The following is a 23,248-nucleotide window of genomic DNA, read 5'->3' as shown; positions in this document are numbered from 1 at the left end:
AATTCTGAGAAAGGCAGAAGGGGTTTGGGGTGGGGAGCCCACTACCCAAAGTAGTCATTTTCTCTAGGAATTGATCTCTGTCACCTGGAGGCCAGCTGTAGATTCTGGGACATCTCCAAGGCCTCCCCTAGAGGTTGGCAAACTCTTTACATAGAGGTAATATCCACAAATATGTCTCCTGCCTGTGAACAGCAATGTTTAGAAAGCAGCAACTCCAGTCACAGAAAAAGAGCAGACCTGTGGGCATTGCCTTGTTGCATAGGCTGGTTGGGGAGAAAGGAGCCCAGGAGCCCAAGGGAGCTGATCTGGCAGACCCCAAAGGCCGTGGGTATCTCCAGGGCTCTGTTTTCTCTCCAGCAGATCCAACGGTCAAAGCCACGGAGAGCCATTCGCTGCCTACCAGCCGGTCCCACAGGGTGGGGGGTGGGGATCACCCTGTTTGCATTCAGCTGGCCTTGTTGGCAGGGGCAGAGGTGGGTAGCCCCATTCTCGGGTTGTGTGGGGCCTGAAGGCAGACAAGCAACTGTAAGCACAACAACCCAGTGGGAAACCCTCCTGCGCCACCAGACCCGTGCCCCACATCAACAGACGTTGGGGCTGGTTCCTCCTCTCCCTCGAGCCCCCACTGCACATGAATGGAGCCATTGCCGCCATGCCTGGCGGGCCGGATAAATGCCTTCTGGGGGCCACATTTGGCCCCCGGGCCGTAGTTTGGGGACCCCTGTTTTAAACAAACACTCCCTAAAAAGAATTGATAAAGTTGTATATATTCTCAGTGTTGCAATGCTATAATGGTGGTGAAAAGTGCTGTCAAAGTCACAGTTGACTTATGGATTTTCAAGGCAAGAGATATTCAGAGGTAGTTTGTCACTGCCTGCCTTTTTGTAGTGATCCTGACTTCCCTGGGGATTTCTCATCCAAGTACTAACCAAGGCCGACCCTGCTTAGCTACCAAAAACCGGGTTACAAAATAAAAATACTGACATACTATAATACACTCTTGCAAAGATGACATATTACAGAAACACATATTGATGAAAGAAACATTAAATTCAGATTTTGACAGCAGCTTCTGAACCACTGCAGGGCCAAAGTAGAATTTTATTCAGTACCCACCTACCGGCTTCACCCTTGCATTTAGGAGCAATTCCTTTTCAATTGTTGGGATCACACTGGTCACACATAAGTAATAGTTTGTAACTCTACTGATGGACCTTAATGTTCTAAGCATCAAGAACTACATTCAGGATTTGCTTAATACTTAACCTCATAGCTTCTATAATCCACTTCCACATCATCACCATAAACATTCAGTTCCATGTTTTTGTGACTGAACACAGTAGCTGGTCTTGGATTCCGTGGGTTGCAGGCCATGTCATCTGCAAGCATCAAGACTATATGGCTAAGGAAAATAAAATAAAAATATGTTAACTTCAAAAAGCTGCAGAAATTAAAGCCCTTCAAGAAATTCATTTTAAATACAAACTTCAAGAAGCATACTCATTTTGCAAAGCACTTTAGTTATTTCAGCCCTATTTTTGAAGAAAGTCTCTTTGTGGCTAACCTAAACCATAAACACAACCAACAGAGCCTTCACAAATGATATGAGTAACCTTATCTATACACATTCAGTGATGTACAGTTCACAAAACTAAATTTCTATTGATACAGTTTATACAAACCTTCTCAAATACAAGAAAATTTACAAGGTAACTCTGAAAATAGATCAGTGAAGACTGATCGGTAGCATTTGTTCTGGCTAGTGGGTTCGACTAACTCTACCACTGTGTCATCACTAACTTTGGTATAATACACTGTGCATCAGGATTCAACAAGAAAATCCCAGAGAAAAATCCACATAAAATATAATTGGCAAGTCACTGTCTCTTTCACTCCAACTAGCCTTACAAAGCATGGAGAAAAAAATTTAACATACTCATTCTGAAAAATATTACATCCATATTTGCTAGGAAAAAAATGAGAAAAAATCGTGGGAAGCCCACAAATGAAATTACCGTAAAGCATGATCTCTGCCAACTAGTTTATCATCTTGATGTGGTTATAAAACAGAGACCTGGGCTCTGCCCAAAACTTGCCCAACAGAGAGGGTTTCCACTAATGGAAGAGAAGGTGGTTTTGCCTACTATATGCTCCCACTGGTTTCTAGGAGTTCTCTGTCTCCCAGGATCAGCATTTTAATGACAATCTGGGGTTGCAACAGAAGTCTTGCTCTGCTCACAGAAATTCCTTGCATCAGCAGAAACTTCTGAAGGATCCAAGACAGGACTCATGGCTATCTAGACCAGTTTAACGGAATTGTTGTTCTCCCGTCTGCTTTTACTAACATCCTGGAAAAAATTACAGGATTTTTGTTTCCCGATAAATTCTTTTGTAGAGATTAAAAACGCTCTAAGGGGTTCTTTTGGCCAAGAACAAGAATGCAAACAGGAATATAAACTCCATCTCAGTCACCTTTGTTTCAGCTGGCAAAACAAAACGAAATCTACCTTGTCTTAGAGAAACTCTTTGACAAATACATCACATTCAAAACCCTCTATGCTGAATCATTAACATAGAGAGCATTGGACACAGGAAGTTCATGTTTCTGGGTGCTGTGTGTTGATTAGGCTGCACATTTATAAAAGGAGAAGGGAGACATTTATGCTAAATGAATTTGGATGAAGTTGTTCCTGAAGTAAGAAGCTACTAAACATACTGGTCATTCTGCATTTAAGGAAATACTTTGATAATCTGCCATTTCTTCTACTGAAAACTTGCCCAACATTATGGCACCATATTAGCTTTTTAAAAGAGCAGCAATTATACTGAATATATACTCCCAATGGTTACAAGCAAGCTAATTTTATTCCATTCTGTCTTATAACAGAAGAAAAAATACCCTGGAATGTAGGAGCACAATGCGGTGCGTCAACAAAAATCTTAGGCAGTTGTGCTAAGAACTGAAAAACATTTTCCTAATTGCTTTTATTGTTAGATGACAAGTTCTCTTTGAAGCTCTGAAGAAAACCTGCATTTAGATGGATTTTTTTCTTTGAAAAAATAAGAAAGAAAAGGTGTCATCCAAATAAATTCTATTTTAAAAAGAACACTGTCACTGTTCCTTATCCAATCTTTTAAGCTTTTATATATATATATACACACACACACACACACATATACACACATATATATATACACACACACACATATATATATGTATGTATGTGTGTGTGTGTGTGTGTGTGTGTGTGTATACACAAATCCCCCGTAGAGCAACAGAAAATTCCACCAGGAAAACAAGCAGTCACATTGCTACCATGGAATGTATTAAACAGAATAGCAAATATATACAGTCAAACCAATACTGAAAGATATAAGGCCAGCCAAGCCTAAAAAACAAGGACTGTATATATAGGGATACAAGGCAATGTGGTATAAGCAGTTATTTTGAGTGTAATTTCAACAGATACTTCATAAACTTAGATTATTCATACAGATATATTGTGGTTATTTAACTGGATAGAAAGGTAATAAACACACATATAATGAGAGCATGTCATAAACATTGTGTCCATGAAACCTGCAATAGATCATATTAACGTTCCAGTCAGTAGTCCAGTATCTCCAAAAATTCAATGAATCAAAAAATATTTAGATGAGTTGAGCTCCAAGCAAGTGATGAAGAAACACTTTTCAATAGGAAATTTCTTCAATAGCTGCATAAATATAAACTGTCATTTTAGATGTTATTTTAAATTGTGTTGGACATTATATATGTTACATCTTTGTAGCAATATGGTAACAGTTGCTTTCATAAAAGCAGCGAAATCAAACAATTTAACGTCATCAATAAGTTAACATTTTAACAGATATAATTTTGTTCAACTTAAACATGCTGATGCTGAGGCAGTTATACATTACTTTGTAACTAGATGATTCACTGAAGGTAGAAGCTGTATGCTGCTTTACTTAGCTAAACACATAAATAAGAGAATTCAATCTGTAAGTAACTGTATCATTTACTGTAACTGATCATCAGCATGTTTAAGTTGAACAAAATTATATCTGTTAAAATGTTAACTTATTGATGACGTTAAATTGTTTGATTTCGCTGCTTTTATGAAAGCAACTGTTACCATATTGCTACAAAGATGTAACATATATAATGTCCAACACAATTTAAAATAACATCTAAAATGACAGTTTATATTTATGCAGCTATTTCTAATAGAATTACCTGAACGCACTGAAGAAATTTCTATTGAAAAAGTGGACTAGCTGGCGGCGTTCTTTGATATGGCTTTCGCCTATGCTTGTGGTTTCTTCATCACTTGCTGGAGCTGTTGCTGCCAACTACCACAACTCATCTAAATATTTTTGATTCATTGAATTTTGGAGATACTGACTCTTTCTACTGACTGGAACGCAATATGACTATTGCAGGTTTCGTGCCTCATGGACAATGTTTATGACATGCTCTCATTATATGTGTGTTTATTACCTTTCTATCCAGTTAAATAACCACAATATATCTGTATGAATAATCTTTATGAACGGTTTATGAAGTATCTGTTGAAATTACACTCAAAATAACTGCTTATACCACATTGCCTTGTATCCCTATATATACAGTCCTTGTTTTTTAGGCTTGGCTGGCCTTATATCTTTCAGTACCATGGAATGTATATAGAATATTCTAAACACTATTTAGAACAACACAATAATAGGATGGGCAGCCCAATCCACAGAAGGAGGAGTTAGTTAGGTGGCAGACAGGGACAGTGCAGATATACCACCTCCACAGAGTTTCCCAGCAGCTCAGAAAGGTTAAATAAAACAGAAACCTACATTTTGCACTGCAACCACCCTATCCAACCCAATGGGCTGCACCTGCAATTTTGCCAGTGTAAGTAATTATCAGCAAAAGGGCACATTCCCCGGCTGGAAGGCCTGATGAAGCCGACAAGTCAATTCCATTCCTGGGAATTTCCCACTGGCACATGGCTCTCTGGAGTGGGCAAAAGTTACTCTCATGAGGATGTGCCACTTACCAAGTGGACTGGCCAGAGTCATGTTGGTTCTAAAACCTTTTCGTCCCCTGCCCCTCCCCCATGGAATGGATTGTTAAATAGTAAATAGTCATCAGTCTCAAGTTTACTTTGATAGATGTAACTAAAATAACAGAGCAGCTGGTGCCCGAGTTCCGGTTCCGGTTCCTCAGGAGTGGCCGTTCGAAAATCTTCTCCGATAAGGCTTGCTTATTTTTTCTAATTACTTCTTTATAGCTTTAAATAACTTCTCCTTTCTTTTAAGAAGAAGAATATAACTTTGTATGGGAGTAACTCTCTGGCTTTAAATTTAACATGGGGAGTAAAAAACGGACTAGAGAGCTGGAAGAAAACTCTCCTCCCCCCACGGCTAAACAACCAAAAATCCGGGACTTCTTCCAAATTCCAGTAACAAACCGGTACACAATCTTAGCCGATAATGAACCAGTGCCGAGAGATAAAAGTCCCATTAGAAGCTTATCAGAAAGAATAGAAACAGGAATGTCTTCTAGCAAAACAGTAAACAAGCCGAACGAACTGATTAACATAACTGAGAGTACAGACAGTAACCATACTGAAACAGAAGAGCAGCATGAGCTATTTAACTTATTGTCCCTTTTAGTGGGGACAGTAGAATATATATATAACAGAGCAGCATGGAAATTTTTCCACAATTTTATTTTTTGTGAAAAGGGAAATTAGAAAGAAGAAACAAGGAGCACACTCCAGAAGCATTCTCTGTTTCTACTACATTCCATTTCATCTCAGATGTCCTCCTAGGATCTCAGAATAGAATACAAAGTTTTTCCTCCTTCTTTTACTCTCACAACAACTTCATGGAGTAGGGAAGGCCAACAGAAAGGTAGACTGACCTAAAGTCACCCACTGCACTTCAGTGGGAATTTGAACCTAGGCTTCCCCAGTCTAACATTAACAATTACAAGGAAGAGGTGTAAGGCTCGTGGTTTACCTGAGCTCTATATATGGTTAGCATTTCTTCCTTCATGGTGGCTTTTTCCTGCTGGAAGGCCCCCCTCAAGTAGCCAAAATTTTCAGATTTTAATTCCTTCAAGGAGAGCTTACCCACTTCGATCTCAGTCTTCTGAGATGCCACCTGGCCATTTTGGACCGTTTTGGGAGTGAGAGAGCTCTGTCCCGGGACACCAGGGCACATTGGGCTATGCTTGGCAAGCAAATCAAATTACTAGCAACTAATGAGGGGATCAAAAGTGTAACTATTCAGATTGCCAAGCACCCTCTCTATAGTGAGATGTCAGCTTCCAGGTCAACCACAAATTGATATTTGAGAGCCAAAAGAGATTGTTTATTACTGCATGGCAATTCTTTCTTACTTTTCAAAGTAGCACCAATAGGATTCTCTCCTCTAACATCCAAAGAATGAAAATAGCATGACTATATTCATTCTCTGTTCCTCTTGCCTTGTCTCATAGGTAGAGCACTCAAGTTGCCACCACAGTTCCCTTGGTTGCCAGGTACATAACATCACAAATCATTTATTTACATTGACAAGTAAGAATAAACATGCTAAGCCTGTGCCCTGTTGTGCTAGTGCAGCATCCTACAGAATTATAACATTAGAAATTTACAAACAGCACTATTACTTTTAAAAAGGTAACCGTTGAATATTTTCTTACCTATCAGGGATGCCTAGTCTCTTGACACTCCTGTAAACTGAAAGGGTATTGGCCACATGGCGATAGTTAAACCAAAATCGAGAAGTACATACCTAAAGAGAAAAACAGTACACATGTGTATGAACAGATATTAAGAAGCAGATAAATGATTCCTACAACAAAAATCCAAAATTCCTATATGAATTCACATGGGAGAATAATGAACACAAACAAAGATTCTTTGAAGTTTTCACCAAGTGCTTAAACATTCAGTTTCATTTTAAAATGAAAAGCACCTTGCCTCTTCAAACATCTTGCATGCATGATTTCTGCAGCCTATTATAGGCACATAACTTCACTGGACTCTGGCCTAAGTTAATTTATTTATGGAAAACAAATCTTCCCAACTACTTCATCAGATTTGATCTTCATTCCAGCTACATTAATATTAAGGCACCACAGGAAGGACCATAATTTACTGAAGAACACATATGTTGCTTCCAGATAGGATCAAACTCCCAGGTTGGATCCCTAGTAATGAGAAGCTGAGAAATTATTAATTTTTCATCTCATTTACAGAAGTTATACCCCAACTTTCTATCCCCCTCAGGACCATCAAGGCAGCCAACGCATTAAAAATACACCTAATAAACAGCACATTAAACCCAAGCAGAAAAATACTACTCAAACAATTAAAACCAAATTAAAATACACATACGAATATTACAAAATATACATACATAAAAAGAACAATTAAACAGCAGGAAGGAAGGATCACTAAGGGAATGTCAAACAAATTTTCCTCCCATTCATGGAAGATGGCCACAGAAGGGCACAGGCAAATCTCTCTAGGGAGAGAGCTACAGTGTTCTGGTGCCATAACCAAAAACAACCCTCTTCAACTTAATCTCAGAAAGCAAGGGCACTCAAAACAGGATCTCAGAAGATGACCACAGCAGCCATAAAGGAGTGAGCAGTACTTCAGTCTACTGGCCATAAGATTAAAAGTTCAACACCAACAACTTGAATTGTGCCAGAAAACAAGTTGAGGGCCAGTATAGTTGATCTAAAGATGGAGTGATATGGTTTCTGCAACCCACGCTAGACAGTATCCTGGCTACAACATTCTGCACCAAATGAAGATTCCAAACACATTTCAAGGGCAGACCCTCATAAAGTGCAGTGCAATAATTTAACTGTAAGCAGAGATCACCACAAGAAGTGCTTGGATTTTACCCAAAGTTTATGACATGCAATTAATAATATAAGTAATATTTATGCATAGGCAGGGGACTTACACCTTTCCCCTGGGCCTCCATCCCCATGCTATCTCCTTGTCCGCTCGCCATATTTGCTCCTGCTCTCTCTCAATTTTCTGGACCCCAATTTCTCATTGTCCATCCTTTTCTCCCCTCCTGATTCCACTCTACCTTTATTATTTTATTTATTATTGGATTTATATACCGCCCTCCCCCAAAGGGCTTACCTTCTGGTTGGGGCCATAGACAATCAGGCAGCATTCTGGATTTCTACAGTAATGCACAGATGTAGCCTTTTACTTTTAAAGCATTTCATTCACAATTTAAAATGTTATATTTACTTGGTCATCTCAGGTTTCAAGAATCCTACATCCCATTCCATATGTTGCACCCCAAGTGTTTTGGTTCCCATTTATATTAGATACAATTTTATTCTTAGGTTCCTATCATAGCTGCTACAATGATTGACAATATATAAAAATGCCATTAAACCAACATTAGCATACAGTTTTACCCAGACAGATTGTAAGCTGTCCTTCCTGAACCTGAAGATGTAGAAAAACTCACCAAAACTGCCCAGTTGTTGGTATGCCCACTTCTAAAAAACTGTTCTGCTTGCTCCTGAAAGTAAAGGCAATAGAAAATAAGGGCGAAACAACACAGCTTGCTGAACTATACCAAAACAGGTGTCTTCCTTCAAAGCCAATTTGTTAACAATTGGGAGGTCTAGAAGTAGTTCCAAGGAAATTAGTGAGGCACTGGCAGAGTACTTGTTTGTTGTTTAAACTGGGTATGTGTTTTGGCTAAGCCATAAACATAATATTTAGAATTTAATTGCACGCTACACATTGTCTGTGCAAAGCCATTTAAAATCGATTTAATATCAGATCAAAGCCACAGTCCCAAGAAAGTTTATAAAGGTCACAATACACTAGTAATATTTTTTTTTATTTAAAAAATATTTTATATAGGATATATTCCAAATTTCACTTGTGGAAATCCCATATGCATAAACCCACAACAAAAACACATAGGGTTACTATGTGTGTTACACGTGTGTTACACGCTCTTTGAGTGTTCACATACATTTCTGTATAGAATTCTCAGTTTACTGCTGTGAAGGCCCTTCAGCAAATGTAAGTATTGGGAACAAATAACATGACAAACGGATAAATATAAAATAATATTCTGATATGCCAGGAATGACATTTAAGTACAGGAAATAGTGCCTAGATTGTGGGAAAGAATACAAGCATGTTATCATTACATGGTCTGCTTGTGTTATTTTAGAAACAAAGTAAAATAATTTCTTTTATGACTTATTAAACTACTAGAACAGGGGTACGGAACCTGCGGCTCGAGAGCCGCATGCGGCTCTTCTGCCCTTGCACTGCAGCTCCACGAGCCAAGCCGCCGGCTTCATCCTTGCCCGCCCTGCAGGCAGCAGAGCAGGCGCACCAATTGCCTGCAGCCAGCTGGGCCTCGCCGCGGGCTTCCCCTCTCGCCCACCCCGTTGGAGCGGGGTGGGGGCTTTCCTGGCGGCCGGCAAGGCCAAGCCGCCAGCTTCATCCTTGCCCGCCCTGCAGGCAGCAGGGCGGGCGCATCCATGCGCTTCTCAGAATGAGTGGAGTAAAAGGTAAAAAAAATCCCAATATATACAGTGTTATCTTTATTTTAAATGTCAAAAATTATTTGCGGCTCCAAGTGTTTTCTTTTCCCGTGGAAAACGGGTCCAAATGGCTCTTTGAGTGTTAAAGGTTCCCTACCCCTGTACTAGAAGTAAAGTACACACAAATACAGCAAGCTCTAGAAAAGTGCTGGGAAGTTAACAGCACCCATTAAGGGAGCCAACCCCTCCTGCCTTTCCTGCCCCCTTGGCCAGCATCACCAACTCCCTCCTCCGGTTCCTAGATGCCTGCATAGGCACACAAAGGTTAATGGCAACCACCAAGGGAGCAACCCCTCCTGCCTTTCTCCCCTCTCAGTCCTGTGTCATCGACTCCCTCCTTCTTCTTCTCTGCTCCTCTTCCTGGAAGCCTGTATCACCATGCAACAGTTAACAGTGCAGTTGCAACTGCCATCAGTCAGAACCATCCCACAGGGAGCAGCCAATGCCTGAGCCTGTCCCTCCTCAGGCGGCTGGAGATGGCACAGTGACTGTAATTATTCAGCAGTGGGGGATAAGGGTGAACATGTGAGACAGTGAGTAACCACCACATTCCACTGTTTTGAGTTGTTTTTTACACATTGTTTCTAAACCTTGCCCCAAGAAGTTTGTACGTGGCAATTGGGTGGAAGCGGCAATTGGCTGGAAGTGAGCGATTGCCCCCATGGCTAGCCTTTTATATAATGGAATATGTGGGAGACAAGATTCCATAATGGAAAAAATTATGCTTGGCCCCTGGCAGTGGTAGGTTGTTGCTGTCTAGATGCACCAACGGGATAACACCTTCATTTTTACTGCAATTGCATTAGCAAAAAGGTAGGAGCCAAGACTTTCACACCAACTTGCAAGAGGCCAGTCTGACAACCAAGGAGCCCTTCATCTATATTTCCAGACTGCAACTGAATCTAGAGAGGCCTGCAAGGGCTCTGCTTCTGCAGCCTTCCTTGTGGTCCAACAGGGTAGGAATGGAGATGGTGATCCCCCTCACCGGTGCCACTGCTATCATGCTCAGCTCCTGAAGAGTCAGTATTGGAAAACCCACCAGCCAAAAGCCAGAGCCAGCATGGGAAAAAAGCACTCAAGGTCAGCTAAATTACTTGAGGCTCTCATCAACTGCATCATCCTGCAGACCAGTGAGGAGGAGTCCAGCTGCAGGAGCACCAGACTGGGTGCCATGCACCTAGAAAAAACTCCCAGCTTTGCCCTGTTAGCCCCGCCAAGAGGAACATGGCAGCTTCTCCTCACCCTCAAGCTATTCATCATGGGGATGGGGCTTTTCTAGGGCTGTTTTAGCTTCCTGGTCCACCCATGTTTCGCATGAAAACAAGCGCAAGGCATTTCATGATGCATTTGAAGACTTATCGAAGTGATATTAATAAAATTAATAAAATAAGCCCCAACTGATGTGTGAATTAATGCAGGGAAAGCCAGTGCACAGCTTAACTTTCTATTATCAGACTGAATTACACTTGCTACTCCCCCCCCCCCCCAAAAAAAATCCAAAATCCGTTTCAATAAAGTATCCCTGCTTTACAGAAACACTTGTCAGAAGAGTCGCTGCCCTGGAAGAGTGGTTGCCCTAGATGTCACAGCAAAGATTCATCATTCAAAAAGGTTGCCCAACAGCTGCACCCCAACCTACGAGCTAAACGAGCGAACCTAAGATCAGGCTGCTCCAATCCCCCCACCGCTCCTCCCCGCGCTTACCTCGACCCCATCCGCGTTCACTGGACTGCAACAGCCCAGTAAAAGGGCTACTATGACAGATCTCAGAGCAAGAACAGAGGCAGCCATACTCAGCGGACCTCCCCATCCGGAAGAAGGAAGTGCATTGGCTGCCTCCAGTTCTGTAACTCCTCCTTAATTTCATCACGTTCCGGCAGCATTGATGCTTTTAAAGGCATAGAAAGCTGGGAATCACCACGGGCTGAGGTTGCTGTCCGGGTGGGGTGAGGCGAAACCAGCAGATGCCGCCCAAGTAGGGGCAGAAATGGAAAGGGAGCCATGCCTGGCAACGGCTGGCATCACCGGAGAAAGGAGGAGCGAACCGAGACTTTAAAGAGGCTCGCCTTCCTTTGTGCCAGCCATGTGCTGTGCTCACCAGCTGTGATTTGGGACGATTTGCAGATGCTCTCCACGCAGGCGGTTGCGTAGGTATTTCTTTCCCAAGGAATGAAGCGCTCTTTTCTCTCGGCTGGTTGGGGGGAGCCTGAGTTTTCTTCCATGGCATCTTCTTGCCTTTCCCGCTTGAGCGGGGTGAGCATGTTCGGGACTGTCCGGGCCGGGGGCGAGCATCACTTTCATTTTCCCCGGCCGGGCAGCTCTGGCCGCCATGGGGATTTCCCTCAAGTCCCCTTGCTGGGCAGAGGGAACGCAGCTTCGGCAGCCCTGGCCGAGCTGGATGCCGCTTTCGACCCTTCTCCGCAGGGCAGGTTTCCCCAGATGCGGCTGGCCCCAGACCCACTCTCCCTCGCTGGGCGGCTGGCTGCGCTTATCCTCTATCGGGAAGGATGAGATATCTAGCCCTCAGAAAGCAGCACGGCTCTTGTTTGGTGACCTCAAAGGCCATAGGTACAGACACGTAAGATTGCCTATGGCTTGGCTGCCCCAGGCAAATCAGATTCTTTCAGGTCTTTGAGGCTAAGCAGGGTCCATCCTGGTAAATTTTTGGATGGGGAACCATCTAGGAAATATTCTGTCGCTATGGAAAGGTAGGCATTTTCATGCACATATGGAATAAGACAGTTGTCTGAAAGTGGACTTGGCTGCTTGCAGCATAGATCCCTGACTTTCCTGTTCAACTTTTTCTTCCCTGGTCTGCAGGAGGCAACAATAATTTGGGTTTGCTGAGGCAGGTTTTGGCCAGCAATGTCTTCCTTCCTCTTGGACAATTAATTTTCTTTTCCAACTGGGGAGGTCCAGCAGTAGAATGATTTTCCACAAGTGGACATGTTGCCAATGTAATATTGGTAGGAATTTTGATAAGAGGAAGAAGAGGAGTTGGGATTTATCCCTCTTTTTCTCCTGTGGGAGACTGGGGGGGAGGGGGGCTTGCCGTCTCCTTGCCCCTTCCCCCCTCACAACCAACACGGCCCTGGGTTCGCCAGCATCTAAAGTTTCATGATGAAGTTGTAGACATTGAATACTCTCCCAACGGGGAAGATATGGTTAGCAGAGAAATGAAGGAATGCTTTTGCTTGGTGAACTAATGTTCCCACAGGAGCGGGTTTCCCAAATGTGCAGGAGGCTGACCCAGGTTAAAGTTTGCCTTTAAATAGGCATCTCTTTCAGCGGCCACCCTGGTCAGGCTTGCCCTGTTCCCCGCCCAACTCGCTTGCCCCGCTGTGGGCCTCTCCCAGCTCGTCCTGGGGCGGGGGTGAGCGGGGCCTGGTTTTCCCACCCTGCTACCTGCAGAGCAAAGGCTCCTGCTGCCACCTGCCAGGCAGGCGTGCGGCCTTCCCCTTCACTCGCCTCATGGTGGGGGCGAGTGGGGCCTTGTTCGCCCCCCCCCCCGGCTACCCGCAGGGTGCGTGCTCCGGATGCCGCTAGCCGGGAAGGTGGGCTACCTTCCTCCTTGCTCGCCCCATTGCAGGGGCAAGCGGGGCACTGTTTTTTCCCACTCTGCTACCTGCAGGGGCATGCTCTGGGTGCCTTTGGCCAGCAAGCGTGCGGCCTTCCCCCCCACACACACACACATACTCGCCCCGTTGCAGGAATGTGTGGGCCTTGTTACCCGCCTGCTACCTACAGCACATATGCTCCGGTTGCCGCGTGCAGCCTCTCCCCTCGCTCACCCGGGGCAGGGGTGAGCGGGGCCTTGTTTTTCCCACCCTACTGCCTGCAGGGCGCATGTTCCTGCTGCCGGCGGCTGGCCGGTAAGGCGGGTGGCCTCCCACTTGCTCACCCAGTTGCAAGAGCGAGCGGGCCTTGTTTTCCCTGCCCTGCTGCCGGCGGGGCGCATGGTCAGTCACCACCAGCCGGGCAGGTACAGCCCCCCCTGCTCGCTACAAGCAGGGCCTTGTTTTGCCACCGAGTAGCCTCCTGGGCGCATGCCGCTGGCGCCGCCGGCCAAGCAGGCCTGCGGTCCCCTCACTCATCCCTTCGTGGGGGCGAGCGGGCCTTGTTTTCCTGCCCTCCTGCGTGCAGGGAGCAGGCTCCTGCTGCCGCCGGCTGGGCAGGTGTGTGCCCCCCTCACTTGCCCCATTGTGGGGGCGTGTGGGGCCTTGTTTTCCCGTCCCGGCTACCTACAGGGCATGTGCTCCAGATGCCGCCGGTCGGGAAGGTGGGCTACCTTCCTCCACGCTTACCCCATTGCAGGGGCGAGCGGGGCACTGTTTTCCCCACTCTGCTACCGCAGGTGCTCTGGGCACCGCCGGCCAGCAGGCGTGCGGCCTTCCCCCCCCACCCAACTTGCCCTGTTGTGGGAATGTGTGGGCCTTGTTACCCGCCCACTACCTACAGCACGAATGTTCCAGTTGCCGCTGGCCAGGCAGGTGTACGGCCTCCTCCCTTGCTCACCCCGTTGCAGGAGCGAGCTGGCCTTTTTTCCCCTGCCATGCCATCTGCGGGGCGCGCGCTCATGACTCCGCCGGCCAGGCAGGCGTGCAGCCTCCCCGCTCGCTCACCCAGGGTGGGGGTGAGCGGGGCCTTGTTTTTCCCACCCTACTGCCTTCAGGGCGTGTGTTCCTGCCGCTAGCGGCTGGCTGGGCAGGCAGGTGGCCTCCCTGCTCGCTCACCCCATTGCAGTTGCGAGCGGGCCTTGTTTTCCCCGCCCTGCTGCCGGTACAGCCCCCCCCCCCCGCTCGCTCCAGTGCAGGGGCTGGTGGGGGCCCTGTTTTTCCCCGCCCCACTACCTGCAGGGCATGTTCTCCAATGATGCCAGCCGGGCAGGTGTGTGGCCTCCTTTCTCGCTTGCCCCATTGCAGGGGCGAGCAGGGCCTTGTTTTGCCACCCAGCAACCTCCGGGGTCACGCTCCTGGCACCACTGGCCTGGCAGGCCTGCGGTCCACTTCCTCACTCATCCCTTCATGGGGTCAAGCGGGCCTTGTTTTCCCACCCTCCTGCCTGTAGGGAGCAGGCTTCTGCTGCTGCCAGCCGGGCAGGCGTGCGGCCCCCCCCTCACTTGCCCCAGTGCGGAGGCGATCAGGGCCTTGTTTTCCCCCCTGCTGGCTGTAGGATGCAGCCATGCAGCCCCCCACCCGCTCACCCCGTTGCAGGGGTGGCGGGGCCCTGTTTTCCCACCTGGCTGCCTACAGGGCGCGTGCTCCTGCAGCCGCTGACAAGGCAGGCGTGCACCCTTCCCCCTTCCATGCCTCGTTGCAGGGGAGAGCAGGAATTGTGTTTCTCGCACTGCCGCTGCCTGCCGGGCGGTTGCACGGCCCCCCCTTCGCTCGCCTCATTGCGGGAATGAGCGGGCCTTGTTTGTGCCACCCTGCTACCTGCAGGGTGCACGCTCCTACTGCCGCCCACCGGCTAGGTGCGCAGACCGCCCATCGCTTCCTCCGGGGCAGGGGCGAGCGGGGCCTTGTTTTTCCGCACTGCTACCTGTAGGGCGCATGCTTCTGCAGCCGCCAGCTGGGCAGTCACGTCAACCCCCCTCACTTGCCCCGTTGCGGGAGTGAGCGGGCCTTGTTTTCCCTGCCCTGCCGTAAACGTAGTAGAGGATTTAAGCCATTAATTAAAACAGTGCAGCCTGAAAAACAAAATAAACATACAAGTAGCAAAGTCTGAACACTTTCAGCAAGTTCAGTACAACTCTCCCCTCCCCCTCCACATTTTGAAATAAAAATGTCTTAAGATATCTAAGAGGAGTGAGATACTCATACTTCCAATACCCCCACAGCTCCTCCCCGCGGCGCGTACCTCGACCCCATCCGCGTTCACTGGACTGCAACAGCCCAGTAAAAGGGCTACTATGACTGTTACCCCAGAGACACAACTCAGAGCAAGAACAGAGGCAGCCATACTCAGCGGACCTCCCCATCCGGAAGAAGGAAGTGCATTGGCTGCCTCCAATTCTGTAACTCCTCCTTAATTTCATCACGCTCTGGCCGCATTGATGCTTTTAAAGGCATCGCGCTTCTCTTTCATGCTGGGCTATTGCATTCTGTTTTGGTTCAACTTGCAAATGTCCATTGTGCTTTTGTACCACGCTGCTAAAACTGATAGCGAGGGTAGTGTGCGTTTTATTATTTGAGCGGCTGCTAAGTATTTTCAGAACTGATTTAATTGTGCTTTGTGTATGTGTGTGAGTGTCTGCCGTCAGATTAATAGCTAACCTATGAATCAATGTGTGAGCGCTTAAGCTGTGGAGAAAGGCCTGCTGACCCGAGCTTCGAAATTTCTTTGACTTGCTATAGCGCATGAAGAACTTATTCCATTGCGGGAAAAGGTAAAATGAGGATCTGCACGGATCCTCCTGAATTCATATGATTTTTGAATTGAAATGAAATGAAATGAAACAACCATGAAACTATACAGCATGTCCAAGTCTACAGGCAGCACCAAAACAATCATGCATCACATGCTCCATGGCACACCAGTGGCGCAAAAACCTATTTGAAAAACAGGGATCATCAAGATTCTCATGATTTCTGCACCAAGTCACCCCCAAACCACCATCCCGTCACAGCTCAAGCCCTCAGCCACAGGCCTGACCACACCAGTCACGCGGTACATGCTCTCTGGCGCACCAGTGGAACAAAAACCTGTTTGACAAACGGATCCTCGACGATTCTCATGATTTCTGCACCAAGTCACCCCCCACCACCAATTCACCAGTCCAGAGTATCCCACCACATAAAGATCATCAGCCCAATTCTATGCCTGTTTACTCAAAAGGAAACAGAACAACTCTTTCAAAAGGGAGTTATGTTGACTAGCAGAACTAATATATCATAAGCATTTGCAAACAAGAGTCCACTTCATCATGCTGCCATATCATATTGTGTGTGTTAAGTGCTATCAAGGCGCTTCTGACTCATGGCGACCCTGCAAAATGCCCTAACAGCCTTGCTCAGATCTTGCAAACTGAAGCTTCCATGGATATCTTTCTTGAACTCTGTTGATTAGCGTTTTTGCCATACAGCATGCTCATCAGCCCCCTTGAGAAGGTGGTGTTGAGAGTTTCTTGATTAGTATGACAGAGTGTAGAAAAATTAATTAAATAACCTGAATGTTTACTTAGAAAATGTGTATGCTGCCTTTACCCTAAATGCCAAGCTTACCAAGAATAAAAAAACATCAAAAAAACAATCTGCTAAAATCACACTATTTGAGACCAAATTTGTGTTCTAAACAAAACAGAAGCCTGTCACATTGGACTACATCCCATGGAGGGTTTCTGCAAATGGGAGTGGATGATTGTCACCCATTTCAGCCTCCTCATGCTGTTCTTGGAAATCCTGTGCCATAGGGGCATTTCTGCATGCATTTTGAGCTGCAATTGGGGGAGCGGGGGTTGGCAAGGAAGGTTGACTGCTAAGAGAAACCCTGTGGAACGTAGTAGAGGATTTAAGCCATTAATTAAAACAGTGCAGCCTGAAAAACAAAATAAACATACAAGTAGCAAAGTCTGAACACTTTCAGCAAGTCTCCCCTCCCCCTCCACATTTTGAAATAAAAATGTCTTAAGATATCTAAGAGGAGTGAGGTACTCATACTTTCAGCAGTATGGCATAGGACTAGGCCCATAGAATATCTAAGTTACACTTAGGTGCACAAGAACAAAGATGATCCTTCAAGTGCCCTAGTCTGTTTAGACTTTTAAAGTAATTATCATTTAAAGTCATTAGTATATGCCTAGTAACGGTCTCTGAATCTTAAAGTCATTGTCATTGTCATTATCATTTTAAAGTCATCAACCAATTCTTCTAGGGATTGGAAGAGTACTATAATATTCTAGCATTCTCTCATTCAAATAAAATTAAACCCTAAAACCCTTATCTTTGGAACTTTTTACTGCTCAAAGAAGTGTGAAGCAGGTAACTATTTTCTGAAGAACCTTCTGTATGACTTTGTCATTGTTAACATACAGCAGAATTGCTGAGAATAAAGATCTCCAGCTAGCGTACCTTCTTGGGAACTTGCATTTTTCATAGCGTGTTATTGGCTTCCTGGAAAAATGAATTGAACTTTTTGCAACCACAGCAATTGCTGGCTGTAGTAGACTGCCAAGCTACTGAAAAAGGATATTAGTTATGATTACCAATCTGTTTGAGGGCTTCCAAAACTCTCCAAAAGTCCCCTCCATCAAGAGATGCCTTTTGACTTTGCTATCTGATGAATAAAGCACTACTAAAAGCTGGTCAATTTTTGTCTTCTATCCATTCTGATCCCCTTCCCTTGTAATTTCTTCCCTACTTTTTACTGCCTGCTTTCAAGATAATAATTACAGCCTGCTTGTCTCACCATCTCTCTTTTTCATCTTCCATTAAACAAATAAAGGAAAATGTATATCTTGAAATTTCAAAAGATGATGAAAATTAAAGGGGAATAAAGCAACCAATGGCAATAAAAGCTCTAGGCAATGGTGGGGAGCATCCACTATGGGAGAGATCCCCAACTCCAGCATGAGTCTGGGCTTCCTTAGGGAAGGGGAGAGATTTACAGAACTCAAGTGTTTGAAGAAGAGATTCTACTACTCTCTTGCTTACCTGTTTGGGGTGTATTCACTTTGCATTCATAGTTATAGGAATGAAGGATACAGGTCAATTGATTAACTTTAAGAGTTCTGCAATATTAGCAATATGCTGTAACAATGGTGTTTTTATTTTTGACTGTTGCTGTAAAATGATCTTGTTACAGCATGGTAACGGGTTCAAAATATTTAAGCCAAAAAGCTTAAGCCGACAAAAGAATAAAATCAGATAAATATTTTATTCACGCCAACAGACGGGCAAAACAGGATCAGGGGAACCACGTAAAATGACAGTGTGTTCTCTCTTTTATAGGTTACATCAGAATAGCAGTAAAAAGAATACACCCCAAAGTTCATCATCGTCAATCAATCATAAAGAAAGGTGGAGATTTTCCCTTTCCCCAAAACATTTGGAGTTGTCTAAGACCCTTATTGGAAGATGTCAGCACCTGGTTCTTTGACGCAAGATGAACTAGAGCCCTGTTTCTTTCTAATCTATATTGTCTTTTGTTGCCCTTCTCCTTAGACAAAGAGCCTAAACATTTTCATGTTTCTCTCTTCTGTCACTAGAAGAAGGGCAAATCCAAGGTATCTGTCTGGGAGCAGTAAGACCTTAAAAACAGTTGAATTTGCACATTCTGTATAACTCTGAACAAGGGGCATTCTGCTGGGCTATCAAGCTTGCCTAGTAACAGAAAAAGGATAGATTTTCAAGCTTGCATTTTTCTTTGTTCAGCTGCATCATGGTTGCCAACTACCCATTACAGAAAGAAAGTAATGGGGGGGGGGGGCAAAAAGAAAACCTTTGCTTTTTCAGAGTATATTCCTCTTATGCCTTCTGCGCCTACACTCTCTTTTTGTGTGGATGCCCTTTCCTATCCCCCAAAACATCTCTTCCCCAATATGTTCTATGTGTACACAGCATGAGACTAGACAACTGTAATCACATGCTGTAAACCCTATTAAGATCTTAGCTAATGGGCAGATAATACTGGGCAGACCCTAACCACCCTTGGCGGTAGAAGAAGAGTGAGCTCCTGCCACTGCTTTCACTGCCCTCTCTGGAGCTTGGAAATCTGGCTTCTGGCAGAAGTAGTGCCTCCAGCCCATGGGTTGCTTGGCCCTGACAAAGGAAGCAGCAGGGAGAAAGTAATTCTGGAACCCCATTTTCAACTTTTGCTCAGGGCTCCAGAATCACTAAGACTGCCCCAGTCCTGTGCTGTGATAGGCTATAGATTTAATTTATTGTCTAAGGCCGTTTCCGCACGGAGGCGGAAGCGGCTGGATCGGCGTACTTGACGCTGACCCGATGACGCTGGGACCGTTCGCATGAACGGTCCCAGAAAGAGCCAGGATGATGGCGCTGCAGAGTGCCATCACCCGGCCGATCCAGCATGTCCCCGGGCCTCCAGCCGTTAAAGGCCTGAGGGACCGCCCCGACCTACTGCTCCTGCGTCGGCGTGTCCCCAGGCCTCGGCGACACGCCGGAGGCCCGGGGACAAGGTAAGTGCAGGGAGGGAGTGGGGGGGAGGTGCCTTGAAGCCGCTGCCGTTTGCACGGCAGCGGCTTCAAGCCGGCGTTTCCACAAAAGTGCGCTTCCCAGCGCACTCGGGAAACGCCGGCTTTGCGCCGGCCGGGTGGCACAAGGGCGGCACGGCTGCGATGCAGCTGCGCCCCCTGTGCGAACGGCGGCCTGGGGCAGCGTTTTTGCCGTCCCCAGGCCGCCATATTCCGCCCGTGCAGAAACGGCCTAAGATTTGATATGATAGAAGGTGAGGTGATAATTATTTTTAACTTCATGCTTGTGGGCTGAGGGTACTGTCCAGTTACTCCCCTTTTCTGACCCTATGCCACTACAGCTCTTTCACTTAAATAGCTCCAAATATCCCATCTTATCTCAGTGTTAAGCTGATATATGAATTTAGATGTCATCCTAAACAGTTCCGGGTCAGTTTTGAAGTTGCACCTTTATTCTTAAAATGACACTTGAAACATTCTTTTACTTTTTAAATAACTTATTTCTTTTATAAAATAGTTCTACTTAAACTTTTGATTCACTGAAGTCTTTACATGTGATCATTATAATTGCACCTGCTTAAATCAACGATAATTTATTTTAAGTGTAGCTTGCCTGTTGCAACTGCTTCTGTGCAGTTAATGGTACAGTGGAACCTCTGTTTTCATTGGTAATCCGTCCAAAAAGAATTGATGAAAACCGACACCGATGAAAACTGAGGCAAACTTTTCCATAGGAATCAATGTAAATCCAATTAATCCGTTCTAGGCACTCCAAAAAACATACCAAAAGCACATTTTTTTGCTGAATAAACATAGTGTTTAAAGCTGAAAACAGTAACAAACAATAACACTAGGACCAGCTTCAGAGCCAGTGGACCAATGTCGCACCAGAAAGCTGTCCAAAGATATCTGTTTCTGATGCCTCTTTAAGATTTGTCTGAAATGGGGCAAGACATTGTCATTAAACAAGTTGCAGATGCGGCCTGCAACAGCTTTGTCTGGGTGATTTTTCTCTATAAACCCCTGCACCTTACTGCAAATCGATGAAAACCGAGGCAAAACGATGAAAACCGAGATACATTTTTCACTGAAAAAAATCAATGAAACTGAAATTGATGAAAACCGAAGGCAATGAAAACCATGTACTGTTATGGTACACCAAACCGTAATCATTGTTTTCTGTTGGCAGAAGGGCATTTCCGCTAATGAAGTGAGGGCATTGGCTAATTTCCGCTTTCTACTGCTGAGCCCAGCAACATGCTCAGTTCTGGTTTTGGCAGTACTGACTCAGGGGGCACAGGAGGCTGCAGTGGCTGAATTTCAAGTTAAGTTCCACTGGGCATATGGAACTCTATGTGAGGGTAACTGAAAAACATCCAAGTGTTTTAAGAGTTTTAAACAGTACTTATCTAAAAATGTTTTATTTCATGCTCTTATAGGAAGAACAATGTAATAGTATGATGTATTATGTAACATAATACGACATAGTAAGCAAACAGCTGTATTAATAATGTACATTAGAAAATAATTTCTGAAAGCATCAAGTACTGCTTACCGGTAGTTGACATTTGAGTTGCAACGGAAATAAATAGTTGGCTAGTTAAGCCCCAGAGAAGTTTTATAATTTTTGCTGAATTTTGTTTAAAATGCTAGCTGTAAAGACAAATAACAAAGAAATAGGTTAGTTTTCTATCATTGTACCAGATTCATATGTTTAATTTATTCCTTTATACTGTTAAGTTATTTTAAAGCAATTAATTTAAATAATTCAGTGTTTTTTGAATTACAAAGAAAGAATATATAATACCAACAGCATCTCTCCAATCTTAAATCTAAAAAATTAAAAATATGATTTCATGGTAAGTTTATATGCAGTACACATTTATAAGTACACATTTTTGTCTTCTTAGACACCAGTTATATTGCAGATCACAAAAACAAAATTCTTTTTTTAAAAAAGGAAGATCTATTTATTAAGGGTACAGAAAGCAGCTAATGGCAGAGAAAAGAAATTGAAAGAGAAATGCATAAAGAACTGTGAAAAAGATTGAAAATTACCATTCCAAAGTCATGATTTCATTCTCCAAAGACAATCAATTGGTTGTTTAACAAGCTGCTGAAATGCTGGAAAGGAAGAAGGCAATGACCCTTCAAAAAGATTCACTGACCAGGACATGTATAAGAATCATGGGGCGGGGAGGGTGGGGGGAGAGATAAATAACTAGACTTAGCTCATACCAAATTGCCTTTTGAAAATATGTTGTGGACAGGGATGGCTACTTGAATGTGAGCATTCTAATTTTGTAAGAATGTACGCATACCTAATTTTGATCTGCTTTGGAGAATCCCCCAACTAGCCACTTACAGCTAAGTTCCTAGGATGAAGAGTTGAACTTCACAAGTAATGGTATAAATATTTTTTCTACATTGAAAAGAACTCTGTGTAGAAGAAAGGTGATGTGCTGTGCAGTATAAATAAACAGCAGGTCTGGATTTCAGAATACAGCTTTTTAGTTTTGATATTATGTTTGTATATATTTCTCATCATGATGGGTGACAGACTGCTAGACTAGGCATACAAACACGCAAGAATGTTTTATTATTTTCTGTAAGTCACCTTGGGTGCAGAAAAGTGGGTTTAAAGCATTTTAGCAAATTAATAAAAGAGCAGGCAAGCATAAAATACCTGTCAGCTGTGAACAATAAAGCAGCAAAATTTGAATGGGAAGAAATCACAAGTACTAATTAAGAACTGAAACCTTTCTTTTCCCTCTGCAAACAGAGGCTGCATTAAGGGACATAGCCCAACAGAATTTAAAACTTTTGAGTCAGAGATTATAAAAGATTTTTAAAACTCAAAAAAACTAGTCCAGCAATAAAGAACACCAATAACTAAATGATGTGAAGAAAAATATTTTTTTCCTGTGGTCAGACAATAAATCCAAGACTACTGGTCTGTTGAGAACCATTAAATGTTTCCCTTAAAATAGAGTGTTATGGTGTCTTCTCCTCCATTGAGTCTAAGGCTATCCTGCCTCAGGCCTTTTTTTTTTTTTTGCAAGAATTGTTTACAATATCTTGCCACTAAATTCTACATTTTTTCTTTTGATTCTGTATTTTTCTCCCTCGATTTGGTTTCAGAAACATTTTCCCTTCGTATTTCCTTCATGGTTTTCTTGAACACTTCTACTGCAATTTCCCACATCTATTTTTAAGCCTGCTTCCCTTGAGCATGTGATCATGTTGAAATGGTCTTTATTTCTCCACCCCATCAAACATTCATCCCCTTGCAGTTGCCCAACCTCCCATTCAGTCATTTTCTCCCCCGCCCCCTCAACCTCTATATTTGAAAGGAATTTTAAAAACTCTCTTCATCACACCACATTAGCAGTGTAACATTAGAGTACAGGCCTATTGGGTCAGTGTTGTCAATTTCATCTGTGTCGACATTTAACAGTGAGTGAAATTGACAATGGAAGCTGCTT

At 44.3% G+C, this 23,248-nt stretch overlaps 1 protein-coding gene across 1 annotated transcript in view; it reads right to left on the bottom strand.

Moving 5' to 3' along the window:
- The window catches only part of PIGK (phosphatidylinositol glycan anchor biosynthesis class K), a 148,427-nt gene extending 136,985 nt beyond the window's left edge, over nucleotides 1-11,442 (bottom strand). Inside the window, exons 1-4 of the mRNA XM_048496875.1 lie at nucleotides 11,315-11,442; nucleotides 8,509-8,562; nucleotides 6,704-6,795; nucleotides 1,267-1,402 (exon numbers count right to left, since the gene is read on the bottom strand). Of these exons, the coding sequence (XP_048352832.1) occupies nucleotides 1,267-1,402; nucleotides 6,704-6,795; nucleotides 8,509-8,562; nucleotides 11,315-11,401 (369 nt within the window). The 5' untranslated portion in view covers nucleotides 11,402-11,442. The remainder of the gene's footprint in view (nucleotides 1-1,266; nucleotides 1,403-6,703; nucleotides 6,796-8,508; nucleotides 8,563-11,314) is intronic.
- Nucleotides 11,443-23,248: the final 11,806 nt, after the last annotated feature.

This window comes from Sphaerodactylus townsendi, linkage group LG05 (assembly GCF_021028975.2).
Source record: "Sphaerodactylus townsendi isolate TG3544 linkage group LG05, MPM_Stown_v2.3, whole genome shotgun sequence".
In the NCBI taxonomy this organism is placed as follows: Eukaryota; Metazoa; Chordata; class Lepidosauria; order Squamata; family Sphaerodactylidae; genus Sphaerodactylus; species Sphaerodactylus townsendi.
The sequence above is the reverse complement of the archived record's forward strand: the minus strand, read 5'-3'. Positions and strand labels throughout refer to the sequence as shown.